At 41.0% G+C, this 15,025-nt stretch overlaps 1 protein-coding gene across 1 annotated transcript in view; it reads right to left on the reverse strand.

Moving 5' to 3' along the window:
* JAZF1 (JAZF zinc finger 1) overlaps nt 1-15,025 on the reverse strand; it is a 187,632-nt gene that overhangs the window by 2,765 nt on the left and 169,842 nt on the right. Inside the window, exon 4 of the mRNA XM_041411490.1 lies at nt 5,986-6,155. Coding sequence (XP_041267424.1) covers nt 5,986-6,155 — 170 coding nt within the window. The remainder of the gene's footprint in view (nt 1-5,985; nt 6,156-15,025) is intronic.

Genomic DNA, 15,025 nt, shown 5'->3' on the forward strand with positions numbered 1-15,025 from the left:
TGGGTCTGTTCTGTTTTGTGTCGTTGTTTCTAGATACATCTTTTAGCTCCAGCAAATTCTGATCGTTTACACATTGCCTCCAAAGAAATAACTGCAGGGAATGCTTAACTCAAAAAAGTTACACAGGACACTTAAAAAATAATCCAGAGAAGCTGTCTTCAAAATAGCTATTGTTTGGGAATACTCCACAGCTAAAACTAGAGAGCTTATCCCCACTAGTGCAAAACACAACAATGCAACACACACCCTGTTACACTGGCAAGGGCAGGAAACAGGCCACACTTCTGCCATGTCAACCAAAAAACCACACTAAACATAAATCAAAGTAATTGCCCTGTCTTTTCACATATTTCTGGCAAAAATGGAAGAAGCTGTTGTGATCTCAGCAGCTGTTTTGATACTGTTCTATGGAGTATACTGGAGTCTCATCTGCTTCCACTAAAAGAGCTTGGGGTTTTTGGATGAATAAGCAAAGGCATACTCTCTTTCATTTGAGCTTCTCCTAGGATGAAACCAAAGAAGAGAGCACTTGTGACAAAAATAACACAGTTCTAAGGCTCTTCTGTGTTCCCTCTAAAGATTCTAGATATGTATCTCAGTATTTTTTTAAAGATTAAAAAAAAATAGAAAAGAAAAAGCTAAAAATCTAAAATCAACTAACAGCCTGCATATTAAATAACACACTAAATTAGATCTCCGTAATTTTGTCTTTGTTGAACCACTGCCTGGTGTTACAAGTAACAGGAAGTCCCCTTAGCTCTTTAAACAACAAGTTTTATCAAGGTACAGCTTACAGTAAGTGGAAGCTCCAACTTGGAACTCACAGAAAAACTGTCTCAAATATCCACCCTGGAAAAGAGGTGCAAGACTGCAAGCTACTGCTCCTCCTGCAGATTAATGTTCCTCTTCTCCAGAGCATCCAGGCAGTGAATCCTGACCTGAAGTTGCAAATACAGCCTCTAAATTGTCCTTTACACCCTTAAAAATTCTGGACAACCCTTGCACAGCTGTCTCCTGAGATGTGGGAGCTGGGAATCTCCCATCTCCAACACCAAACAGACAGGAACACAAGCCATCAGGGCAGGGTTCGTGTGGGTGCAGAGCACTCAGAGGAGGCAGAAAGCTGTAGCACAACTCCAAGAGCACATCAAAGCTACACATCAGCCTCAAGAGCAGTCAAGTGAATGCCCTGCAAGTAATCTGAGATCCTGGGACAGCTTTTGGATCATCTTCCACATAGTTTCAACCTCTAGCACCCACGGGGCCACTGGGGTGAGTGGGCCAGGATTGTCACTGGGTGGCAGGAGGACGTCATAAGGCATCTGTCATCATCTGTGTACCTTTAAGGACCTGTGCCTTCAAAAGAGGAGAAAATCCGGGGGTGACTTTTGCTACTGCAGTGAAATTTTTATAACAAGCCCTATAACCTATAATAACAATATTTTCCTAACAAAAACCTGTTTTAACTTTTAATTTTTCTAAGAAATTTCTTTTAGATACTTTTGAGCTACTATCAATTGCTACAAATGCTGTAAATCTGCAATCACAAATACCCTCACTGTTCCACGCCAATGGTACTCTTCTCCTGATCCAGGTTTTTTAATGATCCATCAGCCCCAGTACACCCATTCCTTGGTGAAGGGGGAGAAAGTACTTCCAGGCAGAAAAATTTAAGGAGATGCTAAAGCAGAAACCTAAAGGGATGAATTGGGCCACGGAAGGTTTGAAAAACAGTAACCACGCAGAGCATAAGGAGCTTGTCAAACGTGAAATTTGACCTGTACTTCTGTCTAAAAGGAAACTGTTGTTAGAATTACAGTGACTCTTCGGCACTTTTTCCACTGCTGCAATGTAAACACTTTGTTGTACGTCTGGGCTGAGTTTGCTGAGGTGCAGCAAAAGCCACGGCCAAACTCGTACATCACTTTTATTGCTCTGGTTACTTAGGTTGCTCACTATTTACTCTCACAGATGATTGAGGAAGAAGATGGCCATAGAGAAGGGCACTCTAAAAATCTTGAACAGGAGGAAACAATTATTAACCTGGGACCAGATCAGGAGGCGATAGAGAAGTTTAGACTGGCACTGCCTGGTTTGCAAGGACACAAAGTCTCTTGTTGGGCAGGGCCCCTTTTGCACGGCAGGATTCACAAAGCCACTACACTGCAGAGAACTTGCCAGCCCCACTTCAAGTAGGAAAAGACATCTGAAAAGGATGATTTGAGAGATTTCTTGTTTCAGCCTTGGACATTCATACATGTTTTTGTACTCTTGGCTCTTCATCCCGAAGTTTTCTTTGTGGGTTCAGTTCCTCTGTTCGACTTGCAAGCTCTGGCTTGCTGCTTTCTTTCAAGTAAATTCCCTTGTTTCCCTCTCACTTCAATATTCTCCTTCCCTAAGCTCTGCTGAGTTTCACCACTCATAGGTCAGCCTTCCTGGGGGTTTGTGCCACCTGACAGGACCCTCATCCTTTCACCTGCCAGACAGACAAGCCCAGTGCCTCAGCAGCCTTGGAAGGTACCCCTTCTCCTCGTGCCCAAGGCCAAGAAAAGTTCTGGATATAAGCTACATTATGTATGCACTGAAATCTATTATTCTTTTTATTACTAGTTTTGCACAAACTAGAAAATTTAGGACCAATACTCCAGGGTTTTCTCTATACTAGCATATATGCATTATTTATGTGGTTTGTCGTATCTACCATGTTTCAAACTTCATTTGCCCTTTGGATGTTGCCTGAGTAAGTTTATCTACACCTTAAACGCATTTTCAAAGTCCTTCGCTAGAGCTAGAGACCACTCAGGGGTACTATAATAAATATTATATTATTTATTACAATATAATAGGAATAAAAGGAAAACTAATCAACACTTTCATAAATCCCCATTTTAGCTCCTACAAGGTGGTATTTTGCAAAGCACATTAACTACTCAATATCCATACACTTCTGGACAAGGCATCTAAATTTGGATGTGAATCCAATGTTTGGTGAGGGTGAACTTGACAGGATTATACCTTTGAGTTTCTTGGAATCACACAGATGATTTTCTAAAAATCAAATATCAGGCATCAAAGATGAAGCACAGGAAGCAAAAATATCTATAAATGGAAAACTATAAAGTAATTATAACTTCTTCTCTACCTCAATAAGCATAATTAGAAAAGAAAGCAAGCTTTGGAAATTCGTTCAAAGACTTGTGCTTAAAGCATCTAGAAGTCAGTGTACTTCAGGTTTATTTAAATGTTTCTGACTATCCCACATGTAATTTAAATGAAAAATATTTCTCCCAGGATCTATGGTTTCTCTGCCACACTATATAGAGTACCTATACATGTTACAAGCAAACAATTTTAAAAAATAAAGTTCCTGAAGAACAAGGAAATCTTTATGAGTATTTGCACTGCCTATGGGAAAGCGCCAGGAGACAGCAGCTGGGCAGGAGGCCAGCGGGGGCTTCTGATACACATCTGGGCTTGTGTATAAACATGTTCTCCTTACAGTTTCCATTGTCCGCCCCAGCCCGTTCCTTTGGAGTATTTGTTGTACTCATTCTTGTCTTATTTACCTTTCCATAATGACTTTTCAGTGCAGAGGCCATCTCTTAGCCTTGAACATTGTTTGTAAAAAGGTGCCCCATCCCTACTGGGTCCTTTAAGCAGTACTAAAATACAAATAAAATCTCTAAAAATACCATTCTACTTCTCAAACTTACGTCACCTAAGGCCAGACAAAAGAAAACTGTGTATATTCTCCTTTCCTCCTCGCTCCCTAAAGGAATGCATCCTTTCTCAGCCGTAAAGTGAGCCTGGCAATTACTGTATGTGCATGTCTCTGTTCCTGTTTGGAGCACTATAATTGTTTTACAGTCCTGACTGTGATTATCCAGTACCCACCAGAAAATCCCAGTGCTTTGATCACAGGACTCCCTACCCAGACTCCGTCAGACAAGCAGAAGGAAGATAAAGAGGAAACAAGAAACACAGCTGACACAAAGCTAAAAGGAAGGAAACAAAGATAAAAATGCAAAAAGAAAAAACATAGGCTGAAAATAAAAAAGGGAGGAAACAGAGCCCACAGAAAAGAGAAATGAGGTGAGGCAGAGTTTAAGGAAATGTGCTTTTGTATCAGGACTAAACAGAGGTGAGTCTCTTACAAGAATACAGTATTTTTTATTTACTGCTGTTCCCTGTCAGCCCCTCTAAGGGTCATTAATTTGTTCCCCTGCCTGGCTGGTCTACCATTAATGGTGTACAAGATATCCCTTATAGACAGTCCTCATGCATTTGAGATGAAGGTAGTGAGATAGCAGAAGGAGGCACAAACAGCTTGCTCATTTGGGCAATAAAAAGACAGAGGGCTGGCAGTCAAACAGAGAACAGACAGGATATAGCAAATTACAGGGTTCTCCTTCCAGACTTTGCCATTAAGCGAATGTTTTCTGCAATGCATAGATGCCCTCTGGGCACACGACTTCTAACAATCACCATGGCTTGTTTGCTTCCTGAGCCAGGGGATTTAGCTTTTTATACCATACCCTCTGTCTGGCACAGCTCCTACCACACGCAAGGAAAGTATTGATCTTCAATAACGTGAGTTTATCTGCAAAGTAATGCTTGCAAATAGTCCAAAACCATCTTTCCCTCTGCCCTGGCCCTGGAGATGGTGTTCAGTTTTTCCTGTAACTGGAGAATAAACACGATATAGTTCAGGATAATCTCAGCAAAAAGGCTTGTATGTCCCTAAGAAATGAGCACACTGCTTTCTTTTCCATGTTTTATGAAACAGTGTTGTCAGGGTTGAGTGGTCTGTACAGGAACCTGAGTCTTGTGATTTGCTGCTACGGGAGCTGCTGCAGCATCACTGAAACAGGCTTTCATCCACTACATGGTTTCATGCACAGGTTTTCCATTCTTGCCACAACTATTGTACCTCAACTGCTATTGGCCTTCCTCTATTTCTATTTCATACTTCTGCTCTCTTTTAAGTCCCTACTTACCATTTATTTAAAGGACAAGCCATAAAATACAACCAACCCAGTCACCATGGTTTTCCTAGGGTGTACAGTTGGATTTTCCAGTAGTTCATGCAAAAACTTTAGAAAATAACTTAGAGGAAGTGTGCTAACCCACTACTTCCATTATGTCAGTGGTTAGAGAATGCCATACTGAAGTGCAAGATGTTCCACACAATTTCATCTGTTTCTGCACTGATGCATGTGAAGCAACACTCCTGTAACAACCTGGCATGTTCTACACTGGCCAGCTCAAGGTTCCAGTTTATAAATGCTTCACTCACATAAAAAAGACAAAAAATTTCTCATGATGGAGAGCAATTAAAGAACGGGGCAGGGTGGGGAGGTCAGGGAATTGTTTTCCAGGGTGTCATACAAAGGGATGCATGTGGGGTCACTGATGGCTGTGTAAATATGTCATGGGAACCTGGACCCAGGACAGAATGATGCCAGAATTTCTGCAAGACTCTGCCTTCCCAAGGTGAATTCTGACTTGCACCATGTTAACCACCACATTCCACACATCATCTTTAACAGAAAATGCACCGTGGGCACTGTCTCACTAAAGAGGAGGCAGTATCTCTAATAGTTAAGCAGAAGGAATTGTTCCTGGCACAGATAGACAGAAGCTTTTTATTTCATGTTTCTGAAGGGGACCCAAGAGATTATTTTGCTTGCAGTACCTCCGGCATTCTGCAATTAATTTGTCCAAATAACAGAAAGCTCATTAAAAGCTTTTGCTCATGTAAAGCAAGAGTTGCTATATGTAATCTCTCTTGACAGACAGACATCTCTTGTAAAACTGATAAACTTGGCTGTGCTTGAGAGCAAACTAGTGATTAAAATATTCTGCTAAAATATCACAAAAGTAATTGCGAATATCTATTAAATGAGAAGAGTGCAAACTGATTTTAGAGGCTTTCCCCACCACCTACACCAGCAGCAAATGAGGTAGGTCTGCACTACTTCTTACCTTATATCTTTTTTTACATCCAGGAACAGGACAGGCAAAAGGTTTCTCATCCCCTCCATTCATGCACATTGAACTAAGGATAGCTTCAGAGCTGATAGCACTTTCTGTAGTCCAGGACTCATCACTGTCTGATTCTTCATAGTCTACTTCCTCTTCATCATATTCACTACCTAGAAAAGCAGGGTAGTCAGATAAAACAAGAATAAATAAGAGCACAGCAAGATAACCCATTCTGCATTTATTACATCAGCTACAATGACTTGTAATTTCCCCACTTTTGTCTTTTCTGGAAGACAGTTATTTTAAATTTTATAACCGTATCCTTCTTGTAGTTATTTATTCCTTCATAAAGACACCAGTGGTTCTTTTTCTAATAACCAGGATAGGCATTATTAATATATCTTCATAAACTGCTAACTGCATGGCACAGAAAGTTCAAAGGACTGATTTTAAAATGCAGTTTCACTGCTTCTCAAACACCAGGATCCTTGCATCTTTCCCAGTGCCCTAACAGAAAATGTGCTCCCTCCCCTCCTCCAATTAAAGCTAATTTTAAGGCATTTCTTTATGCAACACAATACTGAAGAGTGTAATTCTACAGATCATAAACAGTGTAAAATAATATGTTGACAAGTCCTAATGCATTTACTAGCCCTTTGGAATTAATAGGAATTATAGCACAACATTAATAAGAATTATATTGTAGCAATTATAGTTGTGAAATTCATTCCCTCAGGTGTGGGTATAAATTGCATTGTGTGGCTGCCCTGAACAGACCGCATTATGTTCCAGATATGCTAAGGCAGCCATCTGAGCAGCTGGTGCTGAGTTTATTTATTATTTTTAATTGCAATAACTATTAATGAAATGCTCTGAAGAAGTTAAATGTGAAACAAGAGAAATTAGAAAAGCAGAATTCCAACTGTAAAAATACACTTGAAAAAAGCAAAGCAGGGGAGGGAAGAGCCGCAGCCGATTAAAAAGAAAATATATGCACAGAGGGAGAGAGAGGGAAAGCTGAGGGAAACTTCTGTGGTGTCAGCAGGAGGTGGTGCTGTGTTTCCCCTCCCCTTTCTTCTTTCCCTTTCCCAGCTCTGCTAAATTTTATCCTTTCTGCTGAAAGACAATTTGGCTCCAAGTGCTGGAATAGCTCCCGCTATTAAAGACAGTTATGTGACACTTGCATGGCTCTTCCCTCATGTGCCCTTTCAGTGCACAGCTCTGAGCAGCCCTACCTGCCGAGGAGAAAACGCAGGCAGATGCCTCATGGCACTTTAAAAACATTCCGAATTCACAGGGAAAACCCACACTGCCAAGTACAATGGGTTTTTAGGGGTGTTTCTGCTTCTGCTGAAACTCCATACTTACTGCCTCTTTGGACTCCCCCTTCCCCAGCATTCCCAGTCAGACTCAGCGCTGAGTAACAACACGTGGCAACTGGTAGCTGCCAGCGCCCAGGGCTCCTGAGCTTTGGTCAGGACAGATGTCAGGCTGTCCACGTTTCTTTTCCCTGGCTCCCATCTGTCCGGGATGGTGCGCAGATGAGGAAAGAGGGACGGTTTCCCACCAGCGACAACCGTCGACAGGAGCGCACGCACAGGCCCTGCAGCACATCTGGAAAACTCTGCCCCGCCGACTGCGGCTCCTCATCCCGCTCGGAATGAGCGAGAGCCAAAGAAAGCATTATTGACCTCTTAAAATATTTCTGAACTCTAGGAACAGTTAACCTAAAATGAAGTTAAGAGTTGTTATAGTTTAATTAACTAATAAAAAAATGGAGGCAAAACCACAACTCTGCTTCTACGATTTCCTGCCCTTGATTGTATCTTGATGGAAAAAATTCCTCAAGCTGTTCCTTTCAAACCTTTTAGCTCAGTGGGGTTTTTTAAAAGCAAATGAAACAGAAAACCCTATTGTAAACACACATATGCACTCCTAGGATGACAAAACATACAATTCTAAACACTGATACCAACAATTTCTTTCTTTATAATCACTCCCCCACTTATGCGTTCCCTCAAGAGCGGGTGATTTCTGCCCAAATAGGATTTTGTCCTCCTGAAGAAAACATCATTTAAAACTGTACAACGTCTCTTAGGGACACCACTCCTTTTAGTGACGACAAGGAGTACGCATTTATAAAGCAACAATCAGTGCTCTTTAAAACTTCATATGCAATATGATGTATAAAGTAAGAGATACACAGAACAGTGGGGAGAAGCTGCAGTCAGTACTCCTTAGGTTTTCCTAAAGGGATTAAGGGTTGCCCTTTTAATTTTTCTAGTAGTCTTGTACAGTAAGCTCTAATTCTGTAAAAATCTTTGCCTGTACTACAGTCCAAGGTAGACTCAGTGAAAGACAAGAGTCCAAACTGTGTGTGTAACTATGTGTGAGATCACACCATACTTACAGTTTTCTTTTCATTGGCTTACCCGAACAAAAATGCAAGATTTACTTTAGTACACTCAAAGCAGTTCTTTAACTAGTATAAGCAAATGCTGCATTATCTTAAATTTTTAAATTCAGATGTCACTATAGATTTTACAAATACAATGAGCTTTTTTGTATGAAAGACCATATAAATATGTATTTCTTCTTGAACAGAACAGTAATACTAATGGTGCCGTATGACGCTGGAACTGCAGTCTATCATTGCTTTTATCTAACAGTGTCCTACTACTGAACTCAACCACTTCTACTTTCTTAAAAAAAAAAAATTAGAAATCCCAAAATGTATTTAAAAGGATCTTGGTATAACGAAAATGCAAAAAAAAATTTACTGCCTTGAAAAATTTCATTAGCAATAAAAATTCAACCTTAAAATAATTATGTTGTTTCAGTTGTTATAGAAAAACAACACCGATTTAGTCATGCTTTTAACCGATTCTGCCTCAGAATTTAATTTCCTCAGCTGTCAGTGTCTAAGAGCAGCAACCCATGTGGTGCCTCACCGACTGCATGCAACACATTAGAGAGGGGGGAAATAAAACAAGCGGAAAAACAAAAAGCACAACGCGCAGGTTGGCGCTGCCATTATAAACAGCCCCTGGATGAGGTATTTTAATTAAGTGGTGCAGGGCTGAGCACGGTGGCTTTGCGAGGCTGCTCCCAGGCGGAGCAGGAGGCGCTGGGCTCCATGTCAGGTGTACAAACTGCAACCCGAGCCAGCGCTGCCCCGGCTCTTGGGCAGCATTCCCGGGGACCAGCAGTGCGCCGAGGGGAAGTGCACAGCAGCGCACTTTGATCAAGATAGAGTGAGTTAATTGCTTGCCTTTTTTTTTTTTTTCAAACTTGGTTGGTGTTTCATAATTATATCTGTAAATATTTACTTTTTTTTAAAGGAAAAAGGAAAAAAAAAACAAATTAAGTGCATTGCATCTAACCTATGGCCCGCTCCAGGGTGTAACAACTGCGTGACTTGGGCAGTGTTTGCAGTAACTCTCCCAGAGAGCTGCCTCGCTGAGCTCTGCTCGGATGCTGCCATGCTCATGGAAAACAGGATGTTCTGCTGGGGCACGCTGCCCTTAGGGCACTGAGCTGAGCCATTCCTGTGGCGTGTGGGCCAATGGCTTTATCCTTCCTCCTCATGCTTGGAAAGCAGATTGAATGTTCCTCCCACTGAAAAATATCAGAACTAGGCTTCAGTCTGAATAGCAAAAAACCTCCCCCAAAACTCGGCAACACACAGTTGTCTAAGACAAAGCATCTAAACATCAGGCTGACAGAGAAGCACATGCTTTCAGCAAGGCACTGTACAAATATACAATATTATTTCCATAACTAAATACTAGTTCTACCATAGCAAAAAAACCCTCTCCTCTGGCAATGCTTTTCCTGAGGCTTCTTGCTAGATCATTGCTTTTTAACATAATATCCAGTTTCATCATCTGGCTTTCATTCAGAGACCCTACACCGTTCTACCTTGGCCTAACCTAAACCACTGCTTTATTATCCAAATAACTCAGTAACATCTTCTTAATATTGCACCCACCCTCGCATGCAATATTCCCTCAGTCCTGGCCCACAAAGCCATTTCCCCACTCCTCATTCTACTGACCTTGCCAAAAGACTCACTTCATCTGTGCTGCCCCCAGCAGATCAAAAAATGAAACAAAACAAAGGCAAGGAAAGAATGCTAGCCCAGCCTTTTTTTTTTCCCCTGCAATTTTCCATGCTGAGACAATGCCACTACTCCTCAAAGGGGAGGGGAAGCAAATTCCACTAGGCACAGCTCACATAGTATGCCATACTGGAGCCAGATAGCACATAAAATTACCTGTTTTGAGAGCCACAAAACATACTGGGTCACAAAGAGCTGCAGCAAGTTACTTCTCTTGTAATTTTCACACTGCATTTAAACAACCCATCACAAATAAGGAAGCTGTCTATGTCACAGACAAAAGTACAGACATGCATGAAAAGGGATTATGATTACTGCCTGCACGGTAAGCAGCCTTTGTAGTTTGACAGTAAGAAAAACTGACCATAAAGACTTGGTCTACACCTCAGCTGCCAGTCAGTTTTCCTATCAAAATCAGTGAGAATGTCACTTAATCCTACAGCAAAGATCTCACCTCTTCAATGCCCATCTACTACTTTTTTGTTTTCCAGTAGACGAAGTCATTAATTTAAAGAGTTCAGAAATGGTTTGCAGAGAGGTAATTCATTTGACATTCTGGAACAGATAACATCCCAGCTACACTGCTGAAAATCTTTTATATTTCTGGGGTTTATTCTGTATTCTCACCACTTTAGCCAAGATCGATTCTGCCATTTGCATGAGTGAATTCATTTTATCGTGAGATTTACAGAGGATTCTCCCCTGAACTTTAAATGAATCTTGGTTCTAGCAGGTGCACAGCATTTGTCACTACATCGCTTTTCAAATCTAAAGACTTCTCTGCTGTGCCTTTAAATATAAAAAAGACAAAGCTGATTTAAACCAGCACAAGCTGTGTGTGCCATTTTAATGAGCAGGATCTATCTTGACCTCTGATCAAGAACATTATGAGTTTTTCCTTTCTCCTCCCATGAAGAAAAGCAAACCCGAAACATCCTTGCCAATTATTTCTGTGACCAGAAAGCATACATTTAAGTATACAATGAATAACTATGAGCAAATAGCTTACTGCAGTGGGAACCACCATTGCTAGTGTCACCGAAAGTTCATGGCAATTCCAAGGATTTCTCATAAAAATTCAGCTTCACACTTTGTCCCGTGTGAGACTTGCAGTTTGTATTTCATAGAAACAGTTTTATGAGAGCACTTCTTATGTTAAGAACTTTGCATTCCCATATACTGCGACACTTTCCTTGATAAAAAAAGTGAATTATTAATATTGTGTGAATTTTGGGTTAACACTAAAGCACATTTATGGATTTGTCAGACTTCTTCCCTCTGTGCCCATGGATGCACACAGCAGGGACAATGTTCCTACAACAGATACTCATTGCTGATCTAAAAACACATCAAGTCATCCAAAATGAAACATTCTTTCTTCATATAAAGAACAGGAAATAAATGCTGGGGGCAATGAAATACAAAACAGTCAAATAACAGCAGCCATGCAAGTCTTTAGCTAGAAGCTGTAGAAGGACTCTCTTAGCTGAGAGCTGGTACAGGTGGCACAATGCACTGGCTCTGCAAACTCCAGCAACAAATGCCAGACACTGAACCATGCAGACACACTAAGTCAGGGTCTTTGCTCGCTTGCTTGTTTGGTGGGTGGAGAGAGGGGACTCAGAAGACAGAAAGCAGTTTTCAGCCTTTGTAAAAATTCCACTGAGATTAGTTTCTTACATTTTCAGAAATACTTTTACCATTCATGTCTACAAAGATGATGTAGGCACAGCTGAAGCAAACCCAGAGAGGTTTAACAGGGCACTGTGCAGTGCTACAGACACTGGCATTTTAGACAGCAAGTGACATTCCAGTGTTTGGATTCAGCACCTAAATACAACAAGCACTAGGTTCACCTCAGGGAAGGTCAGAGGATGTGGGTGTAAGCACACACAGTTGAGTTTTTGCTCTTCTCCCAGTAAATATTCCTGATTCTGGGTGAGGAGAGGCAATTCTGTTCTCAAAGCCAAGGAACTTTGCTGCCACTGGTGGGAGCTGATTGAGATGGCTATGGTTTGTCAAACAGGCACTTGCCAGGGCTAACAGAGGCCTCCATCCCTCTTCATGATCACGACAGAGCCACGAAAACAGCAATAAGGACGTACCACGGCCTCGGCCCTGTGCCAGGCGGGATGGGGGCTCCGGGCTGTGCCGCCGCCAGCCCTGCACAGCGCGTCCCGCGGCTGCTGCTGCCGGCATCCTCCTCTGCCCAGGACACCAGTTGGAGCAGGATTTGGCCAGAACAATATCTTCTGGAGAAACCACCCTTCCTTTTCTCTTTTCCAATCCTCTCCTAGCTGAGATCAAGCATCAAGCGCTAAATAATGAGCTGTTAGGATGTATCACTGCCCAGAATAAATAATTTTCTATTGTCTCTGGCTGAAGCAAGGCTCAGCTAATGAATAAGCACCAAGAGAATTTAAAAAATGCACCTCATGTAATGATGTAAACACAGATTCAAACACAAAGAACAGTATGTTTTTTTATCATCATTTTTAGGCACAAGGCACTTGAAAGCACTAGAGAAAATAAGTTAGGCAAAAAAAAGCCCCACAAAAAACGTTTCTGTGTTTGTTTGCGTCACTTGAAGAGGAGCTTTCAGACCACACTTTCAGACCTCTACTGCTATACCAAAGCAGGGAACATTTAAGCATCCAAGGTTATGGGTAGGTGTTTCTGGACATCCTCTTCCCTCTCTCCCAGTCAAATGGCAACTGCAACTTGCACAAGTCACAGAGACAGTCTGAAAACATCCTTCCCCCAGCTATTCTGGAGGGTGGCACTTCAAAAAGGATGAACCCATACATAGTTAAACATCCAGCACCCTGGTGTTTTAAACGACATGGTAGATAGGTCAGTTCCAACACTTCACACCAACTGCAGTCTTCATTTCAGTGCTCTCAGTGTAAGCTCATGCTTAAGTGAATTTTAAGTGACTGAAAAAGCATCCCATTACAAGGTTTGGATTCACTTTGAAAAGCATGCAAACACTCCTACTGGTAAAACATAAATCTGAATACATTGTATTTTGGTATATAATGATTTTGGCTATATGGGAAATCACCCTAAAATGATGGAGGTTAAGCTAAAATGATAAAGGTACAAAATAAACATAAAGTTTTATATTTAAAGTGCTATTAGTGACATTAGTGATATATATTCTTTTTCACTGTCAGTAAAATGGAGAACTGTTTACACATGAGATCTGCTCTCCATTTTGGGCTACTAGAGAAACAGAACTAACATACTCAGGTTTAAAAAAGGAAAAAAAAAAAGCCAGTACTGGGGTTAGTGGAGCAGCTGGATTCTATCTGGCCTTAGGAGCAACTGTGTGCCATTTTCTTTCTTGATATATCTGTGTCTTGATACTGGTATAGCAAAGAACAGTCTTTAAAACTAAAGCACTGTAAATCCTAATCCAAAGTTTATAAAACCACTTGCGCACCTATATAAGCAGATATGTTACAACTTATTGAATATATAAATGCAAACAAAACATACATGTAATAAGGTAAATAAATTTTAAAAAAAAAATCCACCATTTCCAATTACTTGTGGAACAGCAACTAATCACAAAAACATGCATGTAAAGAACTGATTCTGGAAAAAACCAGTCAACTGATACCACGGCATGTGTTTTGTAGAGCAGGGCTTTCTGAGAACGCTGCAGAGGTGCTAAAGCAAATTGTTATAATGTCACTGCACAATGTGCTGTTGAGGTTTTATGGCCACACTGCGCCAGTAGTCTCGGGAAGTTATTTTGCATTCTTATATAAACTTTTTCACCCAATACTGTTTTCCACAAAAAAGGGCTTTCAATAATGTACAATCTTGTGTTTATACACAGTACAGGAAAAACATGATAAACCAAAGAACACAATCTCTACTTTAAACATATTTGAAAACTAGATTTCTACGACTTCATGTAAACAAGAATAAGCTCTTAAACACTCACCAAAAAAAGAACATAACCTTCCTGTAATTAAATGGCAGTGTTTTACATGGCACTTTTTAAAAATCATGAAAATAAAAAAAGTAAATAAATAAATCAACCCAGCAGACCCCTCCCAATTTGAGGCTTAACCTGCAAAGTAATGTAACAGTAATAAAACCCATGCCAGCTGGAATCCTTTCTTTTTCTGGCTTTGGCATGAGAAGCAAGAGCAGGTATACGTTTGAAGAAAAACAAAGTAGGACATTTTCCACCTTTAGTCACAGGATGTTAATTGAACTCTGGCAAATGTTTAAAGATATTCGCAAAATGTTCAAAAAAGAATTAAAACCAGTTGGGGCTGAGAAAAAGAAACAATCCATCCTTCCTCCCCTCCCTTCTCTCCCCTCAAACATCTGTTCCAAACTTATACTCCAAAAACCACAGCAAGGAACAGCCATAATTAATGTTATTTTGGCTTTTTAGTTGCTAGGCCTGCATTCCGAGGCTAGAAATACAAAAATACAAGTTCAGGGCACTATTACAGTACTTAAGGACTCTCCTGATGCATGTAACAAAAGTGCAGTTTTTCTTTTCTCTTCTTTGCCCCATTTTATAAAGAAAGAGAAGAAAAAAATAGAAACAGTACCAGGAAACAGTTCCACGTTGAAGATAAAGGATTACAATAAAAAGTACCTACACAAATGAACTACACTTTATGAAGCTATGAAAACACGTTTGAGACATGTTTTATCCATGCTTTACAGCTGCACAAAAGCGATCCAGCCACTCGCAATGCAGACCATAAAACCGCGAACGCACACGGTCCCTCCGCACCCCAACCGCCGCGCCTTGCCTCCAGCAGCGCGCAGATCCTGCAGGGATGCACTCAGCTCCCACCAGGCTCCCCCCAGCCCAGGCATGGCTATCACTGTGCAGGTACAGTCTGCACACACCAGGAGTGCTGCTGGTTTCAGCAGGATCTGGCT

The sequence above is a fragment of the Onychostruthus taczanowskii genome, unplaced genomic scaffold (assembly GCF_017590055.1).
Source record: "Onychostruthus taczanowskii isolate IOZ18803 unplaced genomic scaffold, ASM1759005v1 scaffold36, whole genome shotgun sequence".
Taxonomy (NCBI): domain Eukaryota; kingdom Metazoa; phylum Chordata; class Aves; order Passeriformes; family Passeridae; genus Onychostruthus; species Onychostruthus taczanowskii.